Source organism: Ranitomeya imitator, chromosome 8, assembly GCF_032444005.1.
Source record: "Ranitomeya imitator isolate aRanImi1 chromosome 8, aRanImi1.pri, whole genome shotgun sequence".
Classification (NCBI taxonomy): domain Eukaryota; kingdom Metazoa; phylum Chordata; class Amphibia; order Anura; family Dendrobatidae; genus Ranitomeya; species Ranitomeya imitator.
The window spans coordinates 186,071,277-186,095,395 of record NC_091289.1 but is presented as its reverse complement, the minus strand read 5'-3'; the positions used below and the strand labels follow the sequence as shown (position 1 = coordinate 186,095,395).

At 42.1% G+C, this 24,119-nt stretch overlaps 1 protein-coding gene across 3 annotated transcripts in view; it reads left to right on the top strand.

Moving 5' to 3' along the window:
• The first annotated feature begins 866 nt into the window (after nucleotides 1–866).
• Nucleotides 867–24,119, top strand: part of LOC138648410 (FRAS1-related extracellular matrix protein 1-like) — a 153,301-nt gene continuing 130,048 nt past the window's right edge. For all 3 annotated transcript variants that reach the window (XR_011315101.1, XM_069738128.1, XM_069738129.1), the window contains exons 1-9: nucleotides 867–1,010; nucleotides 13,861–14,127; nucleotides 14,368–14,462; nucleotides 17,375–17,673; nucleotides 17,961–18,160; nucleotides 20,962–21,285; nucleotides 21,481–21,589; nucleotides 21,967–22,098; nucleotides 23,726–24,070. Coding sequence is in view for 2 of the 3 variants with exons in the window: in XM_069738128.1 (XP_069594229.1) it covers nucleotides 13,891–14,127; nucleotides 14,368–14,462; nucleotides 17,375–17,673; nucleotides 17,961–18,160; nucleotides 20,962–21,285; nucleotides 21,481–21,589; nucleotides 21,967–22,098; nucleotides 23,726–24,070 (1,741 nt within the window). In the remaining variant the exon portion in view is untranslated. The remainder of the gene's footprint in view (nucleotides 1,011–13,860; nucleotides 14,128–14,367; nucleotides 14,463–17,374; nucleotides 17,674–17,960; nucleotides 18,161–20,961; nucleotides 21,286–21,480; nucleotides 21,590–21,966; nucleotides 22,099–23,725; nucleotides 24,071–24,119) is intronic.

The window sequence follows — 24,119 nt, the reverse complement described above, 5'->3', positions numbered from 1 at the left end:
GCCCCATAGATGAATACTGGTCCGAGTGCTATACGATGTTTTATCGCATAGCACTCGTCCGTATTCATCGCTAGTGTGACCCCGGCCTTAAGCAAGCAGTCTATAGAGTAATACCGCCCTGTAGACTGGACAGAGTAATAAAATAAATGCAAGAGCAGAATACATAATTACACCTAACATAATTGGATTGGAGTCCTTCATTTTTTCTCATAATATCCTTCCAGCCCAGACCACCATAACAACTTCTTCCTGCCATCGTTCTCATACCTTCAGAATTTGACACACATATCTTTGCCTTGTTTAACAAAAAAATTAACAAAAAAAAAAATGCACTTACATTTGATGCCACTGCCTGAAACCTGCCACCCAAGACACTGGACCCGTATTAGTAGTAAGGCAAAAAAAAAAAAAAGTTTTGCCATTAAATACCGAGATTTTTTTTCCATTTGACTTTCCACTTTCCAAAAAATGTACCGTATATTACAAACAAAACAAAATTAAAAAAGTAGAAAAAAAACGAGGAAAAATTGTTAAAAAGTTTTCATTTATTCTACTCTTAAAAGAAGAATTGTAAACCATTCTATGACTGCCCAATGATCCAGAATATCTACGGTAATAATCCAGCACCTATCGAGGCTCACGTATGTCAGATCAGAGGAATTTGCTAAGTATTAAAAAATAAAACCACATAAGTGCATTCCCACCATTGGTAGTGTTTTCCTCTGATTCAGGTATTTTCTTCTGGACAGAGTTTGTAAACTCAGATTTGAATTTCCTTCTTTCTCACTTGGGGTGGATTGTGACGGAGCAGTAACGTTTGTGACTCCGGGGCAGGGGGTGAATACTTAGAGGGTGACTCTCGTTTCCTCCTTTGTTTTGTTGCAGAGCAGACAATTGCAGGGAATGTGCGCGCTTCCTCCATTGACTGTGCGGAGAGAGTGAAGGAGACGTTGGCAGAGTCGTGGAAGTCGTCCTGGCTTAGACATGTGACTAGAAATCTTGTCCTTCAGGTTAGTCCTCGCTGTTGTTTTCCTGCTTTGGCAGAAAGTCTGCTTTTTGCTTGTAAAAGGAAAAAAAAAACGCTGCTTCTGGCGAAAAGCCGGATATTGGGATTTGAGTTTTTTCTCTCTTTTTTTTTGGCAGGAGAAAGAGAGAAATATTTTCAAAGCTGCGTCGTAGTATCTGCCTCTTACAGTAATGCTCTGTGTACTATACTGTACTACGATATCCTTATAGAACCGCGTAATGCTGTGATAAGATATATGGCGGTATTACAGCTTGTAATGAAGTCATAAAAGTACATCCACAGAAACCTGCATCCCATACTGCCCCTCCACAGGAGCCTAAATTGTAATCTTAGCATGCAGAGTAAGGCCCATACTGGGTCAGTATTTGTTCATGTATGTCTATGTACAGGCAGTTCTGCGTAGATTATTACATAAGGGTGTGCAGGGGTGTACAGGGGTGTGCAGGGGTGTGCAGGGGTGTACAGGGGTGTGCAGGGGTGTACAGGGGTGTGCAGGGGTGTGCCCAGACACACCCCGTAGCCACACACCAGAGGAGCTGGGGAATACCAAGACTAGTCCGCATGTGGCTCTTCATTGCAAATTTTCCCATCCAGGATATTATTATTATTAATTTGTTATGCATTACTTATATAGCGCTGTCATATTCCGATGACATCATCATCACTATCCCCAATGGGGCTCACAAATTATATTCCCTGTCTTTGAAGTGTGGAAGGAAACCAGAGAACCTGGAGAAAACCCACGCAAACACCGAGAGAACATACAAACTCCATGCAGATGTTGTCCTTGGTGGGATTTGAACCCAGGACGCCAATGTTACAAAGCAATAGTGCTAACCACTGAGCCACCATACAGTGCTAACCACTGAGCCATCATACAGTGCTAACCACTGAGCCATCATACAGTGCTAACCACTGAGCCATCATACAGTGCTAACCACTGAGCTACTGTCCAATGCTAACCACTGAGCCACTGTACAGTGCTAACCACTGAGCCACTGTACAGTGCTAACCACTGAGCCACCGTACAGTGCTAACCACTGAGCCATCATACAGTGCTAACCACTGAGCTACTGTCCAATGCTAACCACTGAGCCACTGTACAGTGCTAACCACTGAGCCACCATACAGTGCTAACCACTGAGCCATCATACAGTGCTAACCACTGAGCTACTGTCCAATGCTAACCACTGAGCCACTGTACAGTGCTAACCACTGAGCCACCATATCATGCTAACCACTGAGCCATGTCCAGTGCTAACCACTGAGCCACCATCCAGTGCTAACCACTGAGCCACCGTACAGTACAAACCAATGAGCCACCGTATAGTGCTAACCACTGACCCACTGCACAGTGCTAACCACTGAGCCACCGTACAATGCTAACCACTGAGCCAATGTACAGTGCTAAACAATGAGCCAACATACAGTGCTAACCACTGAGCCACCTTGCTGCCCCATTATAATAAGATCAAATGAAAACTAGACTTTCCCTTTTTTTAATTAAAAAAAAAAACTATTTTGTGTGCAAAACTTTAAAAATGAAACAAAATCGTATGTGAAATATATTTTTGGCTTTTCATCTGCAAAGTAAAACTAAAAAGATATTTAAAAGAAAAAAAAACATGATAACAATAAAAACTGGTGTGAAACATTAGTAACATCGCTACGTCATATGCAGAATACAAAAAGAGTAAAAAATATTTACGAAAAATAAATACATAAGAAATTGACATTGTGTAACAATTAAGTGTAAATATTACCGTCTAAATGTTTTACATCATCTACAGAATTTATTTATAAAAGTTCAGTCTCTCGGTGAGCGTTCGCCGCTTTCTGCCGCACCCATTGATATTATGGTGGTTAAAGACGTTCTTCAATGCCAACGTTATAGACTAAGATAGAAGATCTTCTCCAAGTGCCGTCTGAGTAAATTACTGGCACAAATGCAGACGAATCTGAAATCTGTTGCTTTAATATTGAAATTAGCTTTTTGGCAGGTAGAGGCGAGCGCCGCTGTTTTCTATAACAAATGCCTGGCAGTTACTTTGATGCCAGTATTGATAATCTGAATAATCCATTCACTTAATGCCCTGATTGAAGAGGCAGCGTCTTACTTCACTATCAGGTTTCAGACACACCTGCATGCTCCAGGCTGTCAGGTGCTGAAGAATTTCAGGCATTGTGCGGTCATGCAGCCTTATCTCTGGAATTCTGCGCCCATTAACATCGTATACCTCAGCTCTGCTATATAAAGTAACAGGAGTGAGAGAGCAGACATTTCTCTATTCAATCTGCCAACTACAAGAACTATCATTTCACATTTCTACAACATTCCGCAGCTGAGACCCGATACTGCTAATAATAAAATTACACAGATGTCTCATTTCCTCTGTAGCAGCATAAAGATTTCACAAAACAAAGTCTCTAAAGTGTCTTGTATCACATTCTTACAATTACAGGTAAATAATAAAATTCTCAAACTTGAACAATATTTCTATACCTAGGAGCAGTATTATAGTAGTTATATTCTTGTACATAGGGGCCAGTATTATAGTAGTTATATTCTTGTACATAGGGGCAGTATTATAGTAGTTATAGTCTTGTACATAGGGGCAGTATTATAGTAGTTATAGTCTTGTACATAGGAGCAGTATTATAGTAGTTATATTCTTGTACATAGGAGTGGTATTATCGTAGTTATATTCTTGTACATAGGGGCAGTATTATAGTAGTTATATTCTTGTACATAGGAGCAGTATTATAGTAGTTATATTCTTGTACATAGGGGCAGTATTATAGTAGTTATATTCTTGTACATAGGAGCAGTATTATAGTAGTTATATTCTTGTACATAGGGGGCAGTATTATAGTAGTTATATTCTTGTACATAGGAGCAGTATTATTGTAGTTATATTCTTGTACATAGGGGCAGTATTATAGCAGTTATATTCTTGTACATAGGAGCAGTATTATAGTATTTATATTCTTGTACATAGGAGCAGTATTATAGTAGTTATAGTCTTGTACATAGGAGCAGTATTATAGTAGTTATATTCTTGTACATAGGAGCAGTATTATAGTAGTTATATTCTTGTACACAGGGGCAGTATTATAGTAGTTATATTCTTGTACATAGGGGCAGTATTATAGTAGTTGTTATATTTTTGTACATAGGGGCAGTATTATAGTAGTTATATTCTTGTACATAGGAGCAGTATTATAGTAGTTGTTATATTTTTGTACATAGGGGCAGTATTATAGTAGTTATATTCTTGTACATAGGAGCAGTATTATTGTAGTTATATTCTTGTACATAGAGGCAGTATTATAGCAGTTATATTCTTGTACATAGGAGCAGTATTATAGTAGTTATATTCTTGTACATAGGGGCAGTATTATAGTAGTTATATTCTTGTACATAGGGGCAGTATTATAGTAGTTATATTCTTGTACATAGGAGCAGTATTATAGTAGTTATATTCTTGTACATAGGAGCAGTATTATAGTAGTTATATTCTTGTACATAGGAGCAGTATTATAGTAGTTATATTCTTGTACATAGGAGCAGTATTATAGTAGTTATATTCTTGAACATAGGGGCAGTATTGTAGTTATATTCTTGTACATAGGGGCAGTATTATAATAGTTATATTCTTGTACATAGGGGGCAGTATTATAGTAGTTATATTCTTGTACATAGGAGCAGTATTATAGTAGTTATATTCTTGTACATAGGAGCAGTATTATAGTAGTTATATTCTTGTACATAGGAGCAGTATTATTGTAGTTATATTCTTGTACATAGGGGGCAGTATTATAGTATTTATATTCTTCTACATAGGGGCAGTATTATAGTAGTTATATTCTTGTACATAGGGGCAGTATTATAGTAGTTATATTCTTGTACATAGGGGCAGTATTATAGTAGTTATATTCTCGTACATAGGAGCAGTATTATAGTACGGTAGTTATATTTTTATACACAGGGGGCAGTATTATAGTAGTTATATTCTTGTACATAGCAGGCAGTATTATAGTAGTTATATTCTTGTACATAGGGGCAGTATTATAGTAGTTATATTCTTGTACATAGGGGCAGTATTATAGTAGTTGTTATATTTTTGTACATAGGGGCAGTATTATAGTAGTTATATTCTTGTACATAGGAGCAGTATTATAGTAGTTATATTCTTGTACACAGGGGCAGTATTATAGTAGTTATATTCTTGTACATAGGAGCAGTATTATAGTAGTTATATTCTTGTACACAGGGGCAGTATTATAGTAGTTATATTCTTGTACATAGGGGCAGTATTATAGTAGTTGTTATATTTTTGTACATAGGGGCAGTATTATAGTAGTTGTTATATTTTTGTACATAGGGGCAGTATTATAGTAGTTATATTTTTGTACATAACAACATAAACATTGTACGCTGTCGAACAACGCTGTCGAGCTAAACAAATCCGGCCTCACTCAATTCATCTCTATTGAGTGAGGCCATGCACGTCTAGTCGGAATGTGTCTGGGGGGAGTATGCATATCGCCTGTATCCGAACAATCTTGATAGCGTGCAACTTGCGTGCTGTGGGGATTCACAAGTCTGCAGTCACATAGGCTGCAGAGTTTTGTTGCAGACCTGGACAACCTGCTTTAGCTACTTTGGCATGCAGGCGATTTGATTCTATGGGTATTTGTATTAGTATTTCTGCCTGTGATTTGCTTGTTTAAGAAGTCGGAATCTGTTCTTTTAAATGTTCTAACTCCCTCCATATAGCAACCGCCCACATCAGAGATCTTTTTCTCTTCTTCGCTCATTACATTTCCACTCTTACATACTCTAGACCCGTCGCTGTCCGTTGCTGAGCAGAGGTAATACTCTGCCCTGCCACACGACCACATAATCTCATACTGAACATTGAGGCCGTCTAATGGATGTCTCTGTTTTGCATTGGATAACAATAAGTTAAAACTCTGCCCAGGATTTGGCAGTGAGCGCGGAGATGGCAAGTCATTTCATTAGCCCCAATCATTTTTATTGTGCCTTGGACACAAAGCCAAAGAACATGCTGCCATCTTGGCTCCAAATTCCTCCATGAATTGCAAGTAAAGCGTTTTGGTGGGGGGTCGGAGAGACTTAGAACCGATTAAGTAATATTAAAATGACAAGCAATTAACTGAATCACGAGAAAAAAAGAGAATGAGGCAGTAAAATAAGTAAAGAAAGGCGTATTTATTTACCCATTAATCTGACCCTCCGCCGCACAGTCAGCCGGCTACTCATAAAACAAGGCCCCAATCAGACCGGCTCTTGAACACTGGTCAAGAATGATATTTACTGTACTTGACAAATGGACGGCTTATTTTAATTTTATTACTGATTAGTGTTTGGCTTGAAAAATCCAGAAAAAAAAAAAGATTTTAAGATTCATAAGGAAAATGTTCATTATTCTTAATAAATGGAAAATGAATACAAAAAAAAACATAAATGGGTGCACCTGCAAAACATGAGTCTGGGGCATAATGCACTAATCTGGTATTAAACGCTTTTGGGTTTTTAACTGCTGCAAAAGACATGTCAGCACATTGGAGGCCCCATGACTCCCACTGCCCCCCATCTTGTGCGCTGAGGACAAATCCCAGCATTGCAATCTACAAGCCATTGGTGGCCCAAAATGATTGAGGCTTCCTCCACAGCGGACGCAGTTCGATTGATAAGATGTTTCGTCTTCTGTAGTGCGGCTTCTTATTACGTGCTCGGCCACCAGTGGGATACAGCCCCAAGAGAAAATTACACACAGCAGTAATCTAAAATTGCAAAGAAATAATAAATCGTAAAGAGTCAATAGAGAGTGCAACTCACCAAATATGGTAGAAAATTCAAAGAAGATCCCAGAAAAAAGGCGGCCATATTTACCTACCCCAGGACACAGGATGCAGCGGACCTGTGATAAAGGCGCAGGTGCAAAATACTGATTCAACGACCACTCACAAACCTACCAATTCATGGTGGAGGTGGTCGCCTGGCATCACATGGATAGGGCTTGTATAAGGCGCCAGAACCAGAGACCCAAGGAGGGATTATCTGAGGTCTACACATGAGAGGAATGCAAGTGTAAGCTGCAGGAATCAGGTGTCGGAGGACGGAGCGCTGGTATCTCCGGATAGGAAGTAGTTCAATTTCAAGAGATAATTGGAGACCTGTAAGTTTTGAGATGATCCGATACTAGAGACAAGGACAGAACAAGCAGGTATGGAACATAACAGTCTCCTCCTAAAAAACGTCTCCGGCACGTGGAAGACATTGATGGTCACAGACTGCAGATATGAAGGCACTTGGTGCCCACTGGATAATATCTTGTGTGTCCAGATCCCTGAAGTCTAGAACTGATAGAGGTTTTGTAGGAAAGCAATAAGATCTTTTGCCTCTTCTACTCTGAGAAGGAAAGACATAGTTTTTTTTTTTCCAGGTCAGTAAAAACTGTAGTGTTGGAGGGGGGGGGACCAAAATCATGTAAATTAAAGAGAACCTGTGTCTTGAGTGACCCGACCTTAAGCAAAAGTTCTCAAAAGGAGATTTATCCCTGGTAAACTGGAGTCTTCAAGTAAAGTACCATTTCTTTTCTGTAAACTGAAATAATCCTGAACTGTATACAATATTATTAAAGGGAACCAGTATTATACTCCAGAGCTGCACTCACTATTCTGCTGGTGCAGTCACTGTGTACATACATTACATTACTGATCCTGAGTTACATCCTGTATTATACCCCAGAGCTGCACTCACTATTCTGCTGGTGCAGTCACTGTGTACATACATTACATTACTGATCCTGAGTTACATCCTGTATTATACCCCAGAGCTGCACTCACTATTCTGCTGGTGCAGTCACTGTGTACATATATTACATTACTGATCCTGATTTACATCCTGTATTATACCCCAGAGCTGCACTCACTATTCTGCTGGTGCAGTCACTGTGTACATATATTACATTACTGATCCTGATTTACATCCTGTATTATACCCCAGAGCTGCACTCACTATTCTGCTGGTGCAGTCACTGTGTACATACATTACTGATCCTGAGTTACATCCTGTATTATACCCCAGAGCTGCACTCACTATTCTGCTGGTGCAGTCACTGTGTACATACATTACATTACTGATCCTGAGTTACATCCTGTATTATACCCCAGAGCTGCACTCACTATTCTGCTGGTGCAGTCACTGTGTACATACATTACATTCCTTATCCTGTACTGATTCTGGATATTCCCTTTTTGTACTTTTCTTCGCTCGCCCACATCCTTAGTTGCCCCTCTCTTCCCGCTGCTGATGTCTCCACCGCTCGGCCATTACATTATTCATCCTATTAATGCAGGGTGAGTTCTCTATTGATCACATTTGTGGTTACTTGTTACAACTCGAAAGCCAAACCGCTGATGTCGGAGTGAGGTGTAACTGATTTCACCCTGTACAAGTCCAGAATGCCTCTTTATAAATGCCGGGGATGTCACTCATTCAAGCAAATAGGCTGTGTTCAATAATTCATGGCGCTGAGTTCAATAAGTAGACTTCAGGAGATTACACACTAACACTACCCCAAACTCCGGCGAAAAATCAAGGAGCCGTGGCAGTGGCTGCTAATAAATAAATTATTAGTGCATATTTCCAGTGAAATTCAGCGCAGGGACTGGGGCGGACAGCGCGTGCCAGTAAAGGATGTACTGGTTTCCATTCCAGCTGATAATGTAGCTCTGACTGAATTGTTCCATAATTGCTTGCATCTTGGGATCCGAAGAGTCTGCTGAGTCGACTGAGTCACAGCAGAGCATCTCAGAGCAGACTGTGCCTCTGCTGAGCATCACAGACCCGGCTGTGTCACTGCAGAGCATCTCTGCACCGGCTGGGCCTGCAGAGCATCATGTCTCATGCTATAACACAATATACATCAAACACAAACCTATATACACTCTTGAGAAAAGCGTAGTACGCCCTCTTTGAATTCTATGGTTTTATGTATCAGTGAATCCTGTTGCAATTGCTCAGCTCTGCTGAGTCAAGCTATGGGTTACAAAGTAATTTCTGCTATAAAGGTATTTGTTTAATTATTGGTTACTGCTTTCTTGTTGCTATCACAGACTACAATTTTGCTGCTACTGTAGTTAACCATGTCCTTGCTGCAAGATACCTGATTGCATATACAGTATCTATCTACTTTTCCTGTGGTTAACTATATCCTTTCTGCAAGATACTTAATTGCATTTACTGTACTTCTCTGCTGTTCCTGTATGTAACTGCCCTCGAGCTGCATCTTCTACTTGCAGCTTTGCTTGCTTATCTGCCATTCTCTACACCATGTTGTCCTTGTCCTCGCTGTTTGGCAAGCCCATTTCCACAGCATCAACATCTTCTGTGCTGCTCACCTTAGTAACATAGTAACATAGTAACATAGTTAGTAAGGCCGAAAAAAGACATTTGTCCATCCAGTTCAGCCTATATTCCATCATAATAAATACCCAGATCTACGTCCTTCTACAGAACCTAATAATTGTATGATACAATATTGTTCTGCTCCAGGAAGACATCCAGGCCTCTCTTGAACCCCTCGACTGAGTTCGCCATCACCACCTCCTCAGGCAAGCAATTCCAGATTCTCACTGCCCTAACAGTAAAGAATCCTCTTCTATGTTGGTGGAAAAACCTTCTCTCCTCCAGACGCAAAGAATGCCCCCTTGTGCCCGTCACCTTCCTTGGTATAAACAGATCCTCAGCGAGATATTTGTATTGTCCCCTTATATACTTATACATGGTTATTAGATCGCCCCTCAGTCGTCGTTTTTCTAGACTAAATAATCCTAATTTCGCTAATCTATCTGGGTATTGTAGTTCTCCCATCCCCTTTATTAATTTTGTTGCCCTCCTTTGTACTCTCTCTAGTTCCATTATATGATATATAATATATACCTTGATTTATAACTTAGAGCATCTATCTAGTCAATGGAGCCCATAAAAAGAGTAACTAGCTGCTTGACCCTGCTAATCAAATGCACGTGATTAATTGATCATCAACAAGTGTGACCACTTTATAAAAGCAGAAGTTTTTGCAGTTTTCTGGTCTGAAGTATTCAAGCGAATATTAACACGATGAAAAGCAGGAAAAATGAAAGCTATAGGAAGCATTTATTGTTACCCATACCCATCTGTCTGGAAAGGGCATTTCCAAGTTATTTAGAGTCAATTTTAAAGTGGGAAAGATTATTCGCAAGTACAAACCATTCAAGAGAGTTGACAATCTTCCCAGGAGTGGAAATCCCAGCAAAACCACTGCGTAATGCTCATAGGAATTTAAGAAAAAACCAAGAGTTACACCTCAGACTCTAAGGGCCTGAGCATCTAAAGTGTTAGAGAAAGGCTGAACAAGTATAGCTTGTTTGAAAGGGTTACCAAAATAAAGTGTCTTTTCTAAAGGAAAAAAAGAACATAACAGCACGGCTAAAGTGCATCTGAGCAAACCACAGACTTTAGATAAAATGTCCTTAAGAGTCGGACAGACCATATAGAAATCCAAGACAGGTCGGCCCCCCTACTGGTGGTGCATGTAGAAGATAGATAATGCAAGATCAAGTAGGTCCTGTGATTCCATTATGAAAGAAATCAGAGGGAAGACCTATGTGAGTACCGAGACCTACTTAATCTTAGGAAATAGAAGACCAAACGTAAGATATTTGGCCATAATATCCTGAGAAGCATTTGGCGAAAACAATACACATCATATCAGCACAAACGCCTCATACAAACTGTCGAGCATGGTGGTTTTGGGGCGGGGTTTGCAATTTGGGCTTGTTTTGCAGACGTAAAACCTGGCCACTTTGCCATCATTGAGTTGACCATGAACTCCTCTTTAGAGTCACATGTGAGGCCATCTATTCGAAATCTTAAGCTTGTCTCAAGAAGAGGTCACGCAACAGGACAATGTCCCCAAGTAGAAGAGCAAATCTACCTTAGAATTGCTGAAGAAGGAGCCAAGGAGCTGCGATGACCCAAAGTGTAGACCTCAACCAAATAGAAATGTTGTGGCGTGACCTTAACAGAGCAGTGCAGATATGAATGCCCACAATGCTCAATGAACCTAAAGAACTACTCCATCATATATTTTCAGCACTGAAGTGGTGCCTTTAATGTAAGGTTGCTGCCCCCAGTCTTTTACTCACCCACCGGTGTCTTCACCTTTTTTCGGCATTGCTGTGGTCCTGCGGCACCATCTTGTGACTGCAACTTCTGATTGACCGGAAGTCAGAAGTTAAGTCACAAGTTCTTAATGTAAGTCTATGAAAGTCAGAACAAGGTTCTCATAGACACATTACAGTGATGAATATGCGGCTCCACCTCCCATAGGGGTGGAGCCGCATATCCTTTACTGTAATAAGCGGCACCACGTGACCGCTCATACAGGACAAGCAGCAACGCTGAGAGGATGTAAGCGCCGAGGGAGCTGGGTAAGTATTTCAATGCCAGCGGGGGGGGGGGGGGGGGAGGGGGCACACAGGGGGTGGGAGGGGGCAGATTACCGGCAACTTTATTTTAAAAACAAAATTAAAAAAAAGATTATTCATTCCTTCTTTCCAGCGAACGCTCCTGGGAAGAAGGGATGAATACCGGCTTCAGCACCGAACGCAGGGGACAGCGCTTAACTCTAGCGCTGTCTCCTGCACGGTCCATGTGGTCGTCAGTCGGCACCCGGGCGGCACACGGCTGCCGCACGTGTGCCACACTGATGTTCAACGTAAGCACACAGACACACGGACACGGATAATTCCGGTACCGATTTTTCCGGTACCGGAATTATCTGGACATGTGAGACTGGCCTTAGAGACGGAGTAGGAGGTTCGGATTATTGAGGATGCTTACCTCAGATCATTAGCAGAACGGTGGGCATGGGTAGAGTGACAGACTGAGATGAGGGAGGAGATGTAGGGTGGTGCTGAGTTGTGGAGACTTTGTGGGTGAGAGTTATAAGTTTATATTGGACTCTGAAGTGTAACCAATGGGTGCAATATTCTGAGGACGACATGCGAGACTGTGGGTGCAGAGATTGTGGGTGCAATATTCTGAGGAGTAAATGCGAGACTGTGGGTGCAGAGATTGTGGGTGCAATATTCTGAGGAGGAAATGCGAGACTGGGTGCAGAGATTGTGGGTGCAATATTCTGAGGAGGAAATGCAAGACTGTGGGTGCAGAGATTGTGGGTGCAATATTCTGAGGAGGAAATGCGAGACTGGGTGCAGAGATTGTGGGTGCAATATTCTGAGGACGACATGCGAGACTGTGGGTGCAGAGATTGTGGGTGCAATATTCTGAGGAGGAAATGCGAGACTGGGTGCAGGGATTGTGGGTGCAATATTCTGAGGACGACATGCGAGACTGTGGGTGCAGAGATTGTGGGTGCAATATTCTGAGGAGGAAATGCGAGACTGGGTGCAGAGATTGTGGGTGCAATATTCTGAGGACGACATGCGAGACTGTGGGTGCAGAGATTGTGGGTGCAATATTCTGAGGAGGAAATGCGAGACTGGGTGCAGAGATTGTGGGTGCAATATTCTGAGGACGACATGCGAGACTGGGTGCAGAGATTGTGGGTGCAATATTCTGAGGAGGAAATGCGAGACTGGGTGCAGAGATTGTGGGTGCAATATTCTGAGGAGGAAATGCGAGACTGGGTGCAGAGATTGTGGGTGCAATATTCTGAGGACGACATGCGAGACTGGGTGCAGAGATTGTGGGTGCAATATTCTGAGGAGGAAATGCGAGACTGGGTGCAGGGATTGTGGGTGCAATATTCTGAGGACGACATGCGAGACTGGGTGCAGGGATTGTGGGTGCAATATTCTGAGGACGACATGCGAGACTGGGTGCAGAGATTGTGGGTGCAATATTCTGAGGAGGAAATGCGAGACTGGGTGCAGAGATTGTGGGTGCAATATTCTGAGGAGGAAATGCGAGACTGGGTGCAGAGATTGTGGGTGCAATATTCTGAGGAGGACACGAGTTCTGTTTTTCAAAAATGGTGCCACGTCTGTCTACAGGCTGTGTACTACAGCTCAGCCTAAATCATTTTAATAGCGCAAAGCTGAAATACCAGACACAACCCATAAACAGGTGCTTTTTTTGTAAGAAGTCAGCCATGCTTTCGTAACCCTGGACAGCCCCTGTAGCCTAGTGAAGGACATTAAAAGTTAGCAATTTGAGTTCTCTTATCGCAGACAGTGTTTTCTCTGCATGTAAAGTAACCTGTATTCAACACTGAGGCACCAATGTTTTTTGACAGTTCCAGCACTGATAAAATCGCTGTCGCGATTTCACCATGCTGTCAGTGACAGCTCAGCCACTCTATAGGATAGGTGCGTGCTGAGCTGTCAGTATTGTGATTGACAGCCCAGCTGCCCAATCTGGCCGGGCCTGCAGGGTCTTCCAGATTTCACCCGTTCTGGATGATTACTTGGCTATTTAGCTGGCTGGCTATTATCAGACCTTGCCAGTTGTAGCTTTTATCTCAATGGTGTGCTTGCTCTGTTCTCTGATATTCTGATCTTTGTTGCCAAACCTTGGATTTGCCTTTTTAACTACCCGTTTGTATTGTTTCTTTCTGCCTTGACGCACTCTGACCCTGTACTTTGCCTTGGAATATCTGTTTATATTATCCCTTTATCTATGACGTACCCTCCTGGCATTTGACTTCAGACTCCTTGACTTCCCTGCCTCACTGCTTGCCCTTTAGAAGTGACTCAACATGACAATCTCTCTATCATTGTTTATTTTTTTTCAGAAAAACTTGTCATCTTTCAAGTAACTGAAGATGATGTCCTCTGAACCCTTGTGGACAGCACTCGTCTTCCTTCTATGGACTCAAGAACTGGTAGAAGCTTCCAGCCTTGTCTTGACCAACAATGGCCTTCGTGTCGGAAGAGGTCAAACTGTTTACGTCACCGAAAAGGACTTGACTTTCAGTGTCCCACATGATAAAGATTCCTGCAGAGTAGAAGTGGTCCTGAATGAGCCAACGACCCAAAGAGTTGGGACTCTGACTCCACAGGTAGGTGTCCCTACAGCTGTTATAGGGTGCACAGAGCGTGGGGACCCAATATAACTCGGCACCATGTCTCTTCCCAAGTTGTGTCATCCTTGTCTCCACAGGTGCCAACAATGGTAACCAAAGTGGGAATGGCAACCAGAGGGTTCCATGTTAGTCCATACTCTGCTCCTACCATACTTTGTGTTTCTCTCTGAACTAAACAAGTAATGAGTGAATTTCTCAACCTTCTTTTCTTTACAGGGATTTGATTGCCATTTCCTCCCAGATGAAGTGAAATATTCACACAATGGTTCCCCACTGCTGGAGGATGATCACGTCATGCTCAGGGTGTACCGGTAGGTGTAGATAAATCCTTAACTTACATCTATCTTTCTTTTCACGTTGGACCCTTAGATGGTGGCGCTGGGTGCACTATTGGGCTTACTGAAAGGTGCACCACTGGCCCCGATCACCTGGAGCTTGCACTTGAGTAATGGGTCAACAACTCCGACTGCAGACCGAACCCTCTATATATATATATTCAGACCAAATATTTTAATATCAAGCCCCTCTCATTAACAGAGGGAGGTGGTGGAATGGGTCCCTGCATATTTCAAACTTTTAATGGGGTGATCCCTGGAGTTGGATCAATAAATTGCAGGGGTCCTTAAAGCTGACTCCATCATGTGGTTCCTCCTCCATTATGTCTGTATTTTGGACTTGTACCCTATGCTACGCAATTCCCAGAGACCACTCACGTGGACCCAGATCGCCTTTCCCCTAGAGGATTCTCTATCCGCTCCAGATCCACAGCCGCCATCTCCAGTGCTGACACATCAGTCCAGTCACTATACTTGCCTGGTGTATAGAGCGGCACCGAGTCTGTTGGGAAAAGCCGTTCTCGTTTGTATAGATTGGCCATTTTTGTAAAGTTGTGCCCCTTCTAATACTCCACCAGATACAAACCATTTAGGTGAGGATGAATCCCTCCATGGTGAGATGGCTTGTCTGGGACTATCACGTCTTGGTTTTTTGGCTGGTGCAATGCACCCGTATTATGGCCATCAGCCCCCAGCGTTATTACGATTTCTGCCCCCCCCCCCCCCCAAGGTCAGGGGCAGGGTGAGTATCACATCTGGATGTTATATTCCAAGAAAAACAGAAAAACCTAATTTCACAAATGACTTTATTTCCTCGCCCCTTCTTTTGCATTTAACGTCGAATGATAAAAAAAATGTCACTGGAGCCGTAAAGGAAGAAAAAAAAAAAAAAAAGTCGAATTGTTTGTACAGCGAGCAAAGCGATCTCACTTTAAAGCTGATCCAGGATGTTTAAATAAAAGTGTTTCCGTTCTATCAAAGCTGTTTAATTTCCTCCAGGCAGTCGCCCAAGAGATTGGCGCTGAATGGCTGCGCTTGTTATGCAGGTATTTTATGCCCGGCGTCTCAGATCTTTCGCTGAAGGGAAGGCTTTTATGAGCCACTAATGTAAAAGGTTTAGAAGAGAAAGGTGTTTACTAAAGATAGGAAGACGTGGTCTGTAACTGAAAGTTACCTGGTGACGTCTCGCCACATGAAAGCCGCCCGCGCTAAAAGCTTCTCTCTCAGTCCTCGCCTTTGATAGGAATGCGCACATTTTATTGCATGCAGAAGTGTCGCTAAATAGGGTGCAGAAGTAGCAGTTGCACCCGGCCCCAGCGCCTGAGGGGCCCAAGGCTTCCCTGCCTCATCACAAGGCATCACTATTACTTATGAGTAGAAGTGAACCAATCTCCAAAAATTCAATTTGGCCAGATTCGCTCAAATTTCGCAGGCAGATTCGGTCAGTATGAATTTAATCCAAATCCAAAAGTCTCCGATTGGTATGGTGAAGGGGTTAAACTTATACAGCACCCCCCTTTCCTCACCTATTCTCCAACCGCCTCTGCCACAGCAGGCCCCCAGCACTTGCATCCTGTTCTTCTATCATTCCGGCAGTCATGTGGGAGGGGCAATGCATGTTGTGACGTGAGTGGTCCCTCCCACGTGACTGCGTGAAGCCAATCACAAGCCTTAGGTTGAACTCGTGCTCTGGAGTGGAGGAAGAACACTAGACCAGGATGGAGGTCCAGGGATCTGCATAGACTAAGGATAATTTACATCATGTTTTATACTCTGGTACAATGAAAGCTACATTTAAAAGGCATATCTGAGTAGGCTTTGCTATGTAATCTAAGAGCAGCATAATGTAGGAGCGAAGACCCTGATTCCAGCAATGTGTCACTTACTGGACTGTGTGTTGCTGTTTCAATACAGGTTATTATCAGCAGGAGATTATCACTAGAGGACTAGGTGTCTTGTGCCTCCTGGTCCAACCCAGCCCCCAGTACTGATTAGCAGCTTACTGTCAATATACAGTGTACACAGAAATCTGTGGTGTGGGCGGAGTTACACAGAAATCTGCCAATCAGTGGTGTGGGTGAGGTTATACACAGAAATCAGCCAATCAGTGGTGTGGGCGGAGTTATACAGAGCTCAGCATTCCGAGCTCTGCTACATCTGCTGGGGAGAATGATTCTATCACAACTGCTGCACCCAGCAGTGACATCTCTGGAATGAGAGTATCTGTCCCTACATCATGCTGCTGTCCGGGTTCATAGCTAAAACCTGATGACAGATTCATTACAAAGTCTACCTGACATTCCAGGTTAGCTTTTAGTATTTGCTATCATGAGAAATAACACCATTTCTGCGTAATGCATAACTTTATTTTTCACCAATTTTATCCTCAGCGGGCTCTATCTTTTATTTTCAGTTGTCTCTGAGCTGGTGGGTAGACAATAGCTGCTATGACGTCTCCCATACGAAGCACACACAGACACGAGGGATTGCTGTTCTCCTCCCTCCATGTAGCAGAATGAAGGACATTATACCTCGGTACTGAGCAGTGTAGGTGTGAAGCTAGATCTGGCTACTCCCTCCAGTCCTTAATAGGCAGCTGTAATCTGAGCGTGGATTTTAGCAGTTTTTTTTTCACAGATAATAATGAGATCGGGATTCAGGGAGAGGGAAAATGGCTCATAAGTGAAGAAAAAAGCCAATTTATGTGATGTTACAAAATTTCTTGCATCCACTTGTACAATTGATTTGTGTAAAGTTTGTTGACACATCAGTGACCGATTAATATATTCTCCTTTACTGTTAGCTCTCAGGGTGCACATGTAACTGCTATCTGTGTTGGGGAAATTTGCACACAGTATTTTTAGCCCATATGTTCTCCCTTTTTTTAGGTTTTCTGAGCAAGAGACGACTGTGGAAAGTTTTGTCCTTGAAGTAAAAGTTAGTGAACTCACAAACAGCATTGCAGTGGTGCAAAACTCCCTGGAAGTTCCAGAGTTTTATGAGATTTCATCCAAACCACTGGATAAAAACATCCTGACCTTCAAGCTGAGACCTGGAACCAGCTGTGTGGTCAGGACTCATGTGTCTGACCTAAATCTTCCAGGTTTTGGACAAGTCGTGATAGAAGAACCAACACGTGACAGTCGACTTGTGTCCGGGGCGGCAGGGAACCTGCGAGTGAGGAGCTGTGAGTGTAATATTCCCAATGACCAATGAGCCATAATAGACGGGTGAACCCAGAAGGCCAAAGGTGGCCAACTGAAGACCCATGTGTCCACCCAAGGTGAAGGAGGAGAAGCTTTTGTTGCTGGGTCACATACAAATCTCAGTTGATGGATAGATGCCTATAGAGTGCTGAATCAAGCTGATTCATGACCGTATAGCTGGGAATCCACCATGGTGGAGGACTCATAGCAGCCATCTTTGGTCACCTTCCTAACTCCTAACTATTGATATTGTATCTATTCCTCTCAGACAGAGAAGAACGAGTGCGATGTTCTGGGAATAAGGCTTGCCATCCTAGATTCAGGGAGATGAAACTTCTAAAAACCAACTGTGCTGATTTTTTGGAGATGGGAATCAAGTATGAACATCTGAGTCCTCCTTCTCCTGACTTGGATTACATCCCCCTCCAGATAGAATATCGCAGTCAAGACCACAGGAAACAACTGCAGGTGCGATTGTGGTTCCACGGCCATACATCGGGAGGAACATCTATGGCTTCTTTTCTGCCTTATTTACTGTTGGTTGTCTTCTTTGCTCCATGTTTTATGTTGCTTTTCTTCCTCTTATGTCTCTTTCCCAAAATAAGTTTTCTGTTTTCTCTGTAGCATCTTGTTCCTGTTATTATTCTACTGTTTCCTTTTCCTAACCTGCCTGCCTGTTCTTAGGCTTCTTTTTCCTTAGCTTCATCTTTCTCCTCTTTTTTTTCTCTTCTATACAGTATCATACAAGGCCCGATTCATTAAGTCATTTTTACTAGAATTCTGGTGTAAAACTGTTTGAAATGTCGCAACATTTTTTGCATAACTCGAGTTGTGTCTTTAGTCATTTTGTCACCAGTCCTGGTCATCCTCATCAACTTTTTTGAAAAGTGAGTGGAATAGTGATATAAAGTAATGTACAAAAGCCCCTGACTGGAGTAACATTTCTAACAATGGCGTAAAGGTACCTTCACACGTAACGATATCGTTAAGGATATTGTTGCAACGTCACGCTTTTTGTGACGTAGCAACGATCCTGCTAACAATATCTTTAGGTGTGACAGCGACCAACGATCAGGCCCCTGCTGGGAGATCGTTGGTCGCTGGGGAATGATCAGGACCTTTTTTTGGTCGCTGATCACCCGCTGTCATCGCTAGATCGGGCCGCGCTTAGTAACCCGATATTTACCCTGGTTACCATTGTAAAAGTAAAAAAACAGTACATACTTACATTCCGATGTCTGTCACGTCCCTCGCCGTCAGCTTCCCTGCACTGTGTCAGCGCCGGCCGTAAAGCAGAGCACAGCGGTGACGTCACCGCTGTGCTTTACGGCCGGCGCTTACACAGTGCAGGGAAGCTGATGCCGGGGGACGTGACAGACATCGGAATGTGAGTATGTAGTGTTTTTTTTTTAACTTTTACACTGGTAACCAGGGTAAACATCGGGTTACTAAGCGCGGCCCTGCGCTTAGTAACCCGATATTTACCCTGGTTACCCGGGGACTTCGGCGTCGTATCGCTGGTCGTGATCGTTGGTAAATCGTGTAGTGTAACGGTACCTTAAGACATTTGGGAGGTGTGAAAACTGAATTAAAGAGTCGCAAGCCTCTCATTGAATTTAGGACGTCCCACTCCAGCACCTCCTTCATTAAGACGGATGTACAAAATGCCAGTCTAAATGGATCGGGGCCTTTATCGTTCTCTATCATCCACTTTTCTTTCTCCATTTCTTTTTACCCACTTACTATCCTTCATTTACTTATTTTTATCTTCCCCTTCTCCATCTTTTCTTCCCCCCCCCCCTTATTCATTGATTTTTCTATTTTCCATATTTTCTCTTCTTTTCAAAAACCTCTGCACCTTCCCTCCCCCCCCCCCCCCCCCGTATCTCATCTTTCCCTCTTTGCTGTGTTTTGTCTTCCTCTTTTCACATTTCTCAACTTCTTTACATTCCTTTTCAATTGTTTTTTTATTTTTCCTATCCTTTTATTTCCTCATTTTAATTTTTGTTCATCTTTCATGATCATCATCATCATCATCATCATCTTCTTCATCATTTTCCGCTATCCCAAATCTGGAACTTCATTTTCTTTGTTGTTTTATCTTCATCCTTCTTACTCAACTGTTTCCTTTTTTTTTGCAATCTACTTTTCTGTTCTGATTTTATTTTCATATTTCTTTTATCACAATTTTATGTTTCTCTTTTCTTCATGACCCTTGTTTTTCACTTCTTTTTTTGGTCCTTTTTTGTCTTTTTCCTTTTATGCTTACTCACTTTTTTAATTAGCTTTTTATTATTTTCTCTTTTTTTTCCCAACACCTACCGGTTTGTTTTTCTCGTTTTTCCCTGTTTCTCATCATCTTTTGTCATTATTTTCTGTTTTTTTCTTTTTTTCCTTCTTGTCAAATTTTTCATTTTTTTTCATTTGCTTTTTTTCTTTCCCATCTTTTCTCCTTCTTCAACATCTTCCTCTTCTTTAGGCTATGTGCACACATTGAATATTTTCATCAGATTTTTCTGTAACCAAATACCAGAGCAGTAAAAATGCTGCTTAATATAATTGTGTTTTTACACTTTTTTTTATGCATTTTTCAAACTTTTGCCTTGCATTAGAATGGATAAAAAACTCACCTAAAACATTGAAAGAATTGAGGCACTGCAGAAATGAAAAAAAAAAATGCCTTGAAGGTTCAACTATGCAAGGAAAAAATAAGCAGCGTGTGCACAAGATTTCAGAAATCTCACTCACTTTGTTGGTGCTATAAAATGTAACATTTTCACAGTTGAAAAACACGCAAAAAAAATGCAGTATGTGAACAAGTCCTTAGCCTTAGATTTTTTTTTTTTAATTTTTCTTTTCTCTTTTTCATCTTTGTTGTTTTATTTGACTTCTTTCTTTTCTTCTTGTGCAACTCTCTGCTTTTTCGATATTTTTTTCATGTTCATATTTACTTCTCTTTTTAATTTTTGTTATTATATGTCTTTATTCTTTTCCATCCTTTTCTGTCTCTTCCATCTTTCTTCCACTTTCGTCTTCATATTTAATTCTTTTTTACTCATCTGACTCTTCACCGCCCCCATTGTTTTTTTTAACACTTCACCTTCCCCGCCTTCATCCATTCCATGTATACCATCTGCATTTTCCCCTCTTCTTTCTTCATCTCTTTTCGCTTTATTGACCCATATAGGTTGATATTTTATATTATATAAATGGCTATTTCTTGTGATTTAAATTTAACTTCAAGGAAATCACTTCCAACTTTCTTTCAGTCACAAAACGTATGGATTCCTGTAAAAATTTCTGGCGCGGTCCCCAACACGCCTCCCCGCGCGGCCTTCATGCCATCGTTTATTTTGGAAATAGACCAGTTTATCCTAACTCCACTAACCACAGCCTCACTGGACGCTGAAGATGATGAGACTCCTAAGAACAAGCTTATCTTTAAGATTAGTAAGCCTCCGCCATCGGGTTATATCACGCACCTGGATGACCAGACCAAACCAATAACATCATTCACATGGCAGGATCTCCACGAAATGAAAATCGCCTATCAACCTCCGAACACCACCCATCTGGAGAGACGCAACTACGAGGTGGGCCACCTCATACTGGAACACAAGGGTGTATGTCATAAAAGGCCGTCAATATATTATATGGGAGGGGTGCGGAGAAAACAAGAAGCCCAACTCAGGTTGGACAGATCTTCCCTTTACATAATTGGTGTAAATCTGAATTACAACTAAGGGTCTCATCAGTGAATGAAATGTAACTTCATTTTGACTTTTCAGGTTGATTTCCAAGCAATTGACGGTCACTTTCTAACCAGTCCCCCAATAATGGTCCATTTCTCCATAAGGACGGCAGAGACAAATGCTCCAAGAGTGTCTTGGAATATGGGTAAGTATCCATCTCAGAATTAAAACCTTTTCCCCAGGAATTTAGAAAATGAAACCTGGTAATGATGTGTAAGGGTAGCAATCAGTGCAGCAGTGGAGGAGTGTGTTGATCTTGTCAGGGGCAGTGACTTGTCCACCAAAGTGAAGGTGATGATGATGGGCTGCCTATGACAGGTGCAAATGCAACATTTAAAGAGGAGAATGGAAAGTAATAGTTGCTTAACTGGAGAAGTAAAGTTCCCTGCAGCACAGAGTATTTAAGAAGAAACGCACCGATCTTGTGGGTGGTAACAGAGTCAGCGTTATATTAGAAAGAGCAGGAACTCGTAATCACATTGTGCGGTTTTACCCGCTGATCCGGATGAATCTGCTCCGCAGGTCTGAACTTACTGGAGGGACAGTCGCGGCCCATAACCTGGGACGTTTTCCAGATTGTGGATAATGATAATCTTCACGCTGTCCGACTGGTAACTGTAGACGGGCTGCATCATGGACGTCTCACGGTCAAAGGTAAGCGTATTGTCCTTCTAATTCTTGCAACCTCCATGCGTGTGTATGGAGAGCAGAGTAATCGACAGCACAGAGGATTTCAGGAGAGAGTGAACAGACTTTGTAAAAGTCACTAGAGATAAGAGATTCTCCCCAAATTGTCAGCCAGCAGATTCATTTTGGTTCTAATAAATTCATTCCGCAGTGAAAGTGCCTCCTACATCCATGAAAAGACATTTATTATTGTAGGGGGTCTCTCCAAGTCATCATAAACGGAGGGTACAAAAGGGGTTAAAACTGCAAGAAATAAATAACACACAGGTTAGTTACCCGTCCTCAGTGCTCCTTAGGTCAATTTATTATGGATCGATTTGCTGATCTCCAGACTTCTCGAGCGACTTGTCCTCAACTTTCCATCGTGTTCGATTTCTCTTCCTTTGTTCTAACACAACTTCTTCACCTTTACTTTTTTTATTTTTTTTATTGTTTTTTTTTTTATTTCCAGTTCATCGTCTTTGTTTTTTCCCGTACACCTCTCTTTCATTCTCAATCTTTTCCATTTTCATTTTTTTCCTATCCGCTTTCTTTATAGTCTTCCATAATATCTTTCTTTTTCATTTTTTTCTACTTCTACACCTATTCTATTCTATTTCTGCTCTATTATTAGGGGGAGTCATGTATCGATTTATCTTATAAGTAGCCATATAAAGAAGAAGTCTCAGCGTTTTTTTGAATATCCCCTCCTAAATATTTCTGTAATGTAGGGTAAGTATCACCCATCACCATCTTCTTTGGTTTTCAGTGCCGCTCCCATCATCTTCTGGACCACACCGTATGGGGCGGTCGCTGCCTTTATAATGTAAGTGTTAAACAGCTCCATAGACTTACACTGAGAAAGCGACTTCCGGCTCACACCTAAACCCCTGTGTGAGCTGGGTGGTCTGATTTCAAGAAGATGGAAGACGGCACTGGAGATCGGAGAAGATGGTATTTTAATACATTGTGACTAAACTACATACATAATTAGAAGGAATTAAGGACACAAAAATGAGGTCAGACATCTTCTTGAAATTCATTGCGGCGGGAGAAGAGTGTGTTGATCTTGTCGCAGGCAGTGACTTCTTCCACTTATGTAACAGAGAGACACTGGAGATTGGAGTAGATGGCGATTGAGTATTTTAATACATTTTGACTACACTACATAAATAATTAGAAGGAATTAAGGATACAAAAACAAGGTTAGACATCTTCTTGAAATTCATTGCGGCGGGAGAAGAGTGTGTTGATCTTGTCACAAGCAGTGACCTCATGCACTCATATGATGAGGCCAGGGAAGGCTACATGCTAGGCAATGGGGAGATGTGAGGAAAAAGTAGAATTGAAGTAGAAGATGAGACATATGTAATGTGAGGAACAAGGTCCCCAGCAGCACAGAGAATTTAAGAAGAATGTGCAAATTTGAGGGGTCTGCAGTCATCCATCCACTCTTGTGATGATGTAGGGAGAACAAGACTGCATGTGACAGACCCTGAGAGTTACATAGTGGGAGATGCAGGGTCCAAAGCAGCACAGAGTATGTCAGGATTAGTGTCATGATGCAAGGTTATGTTTCTCATTTATTGAGCGGCTTCTTTGCTTTTTCCCTCAGGATCGAAGGCTTTTATATTCACAGTCCAGGACATCCGGGATGGGGCCGTCCGCTACCATCACGACGACAGCGACACAACTAAGGACTACATCGTGTTCCGGATTTTCGATGGCAAACACAGTATTCGCCACAAGTTTCCCATAAACATCCTTCCTAAAGACGACAGCCCGCCATTCCTAGTCAACAACGTTGGGTTCGAAGCCGCGGAAGGCGGCGCCATCGCCATCGAGAGAGACATGTTAATCGCGTCAGATCTGGACTCCAGTGATGACCACATTCTCTACAATATTACCAGTCCCCCGAAGGCCGGAGAGCTGGTGAAGAGATATTCTGCAGAGAGTCCAGGTACATGAAGGATGTAAGAAGCGACCAACGGTGATACCTGCAGGAACAG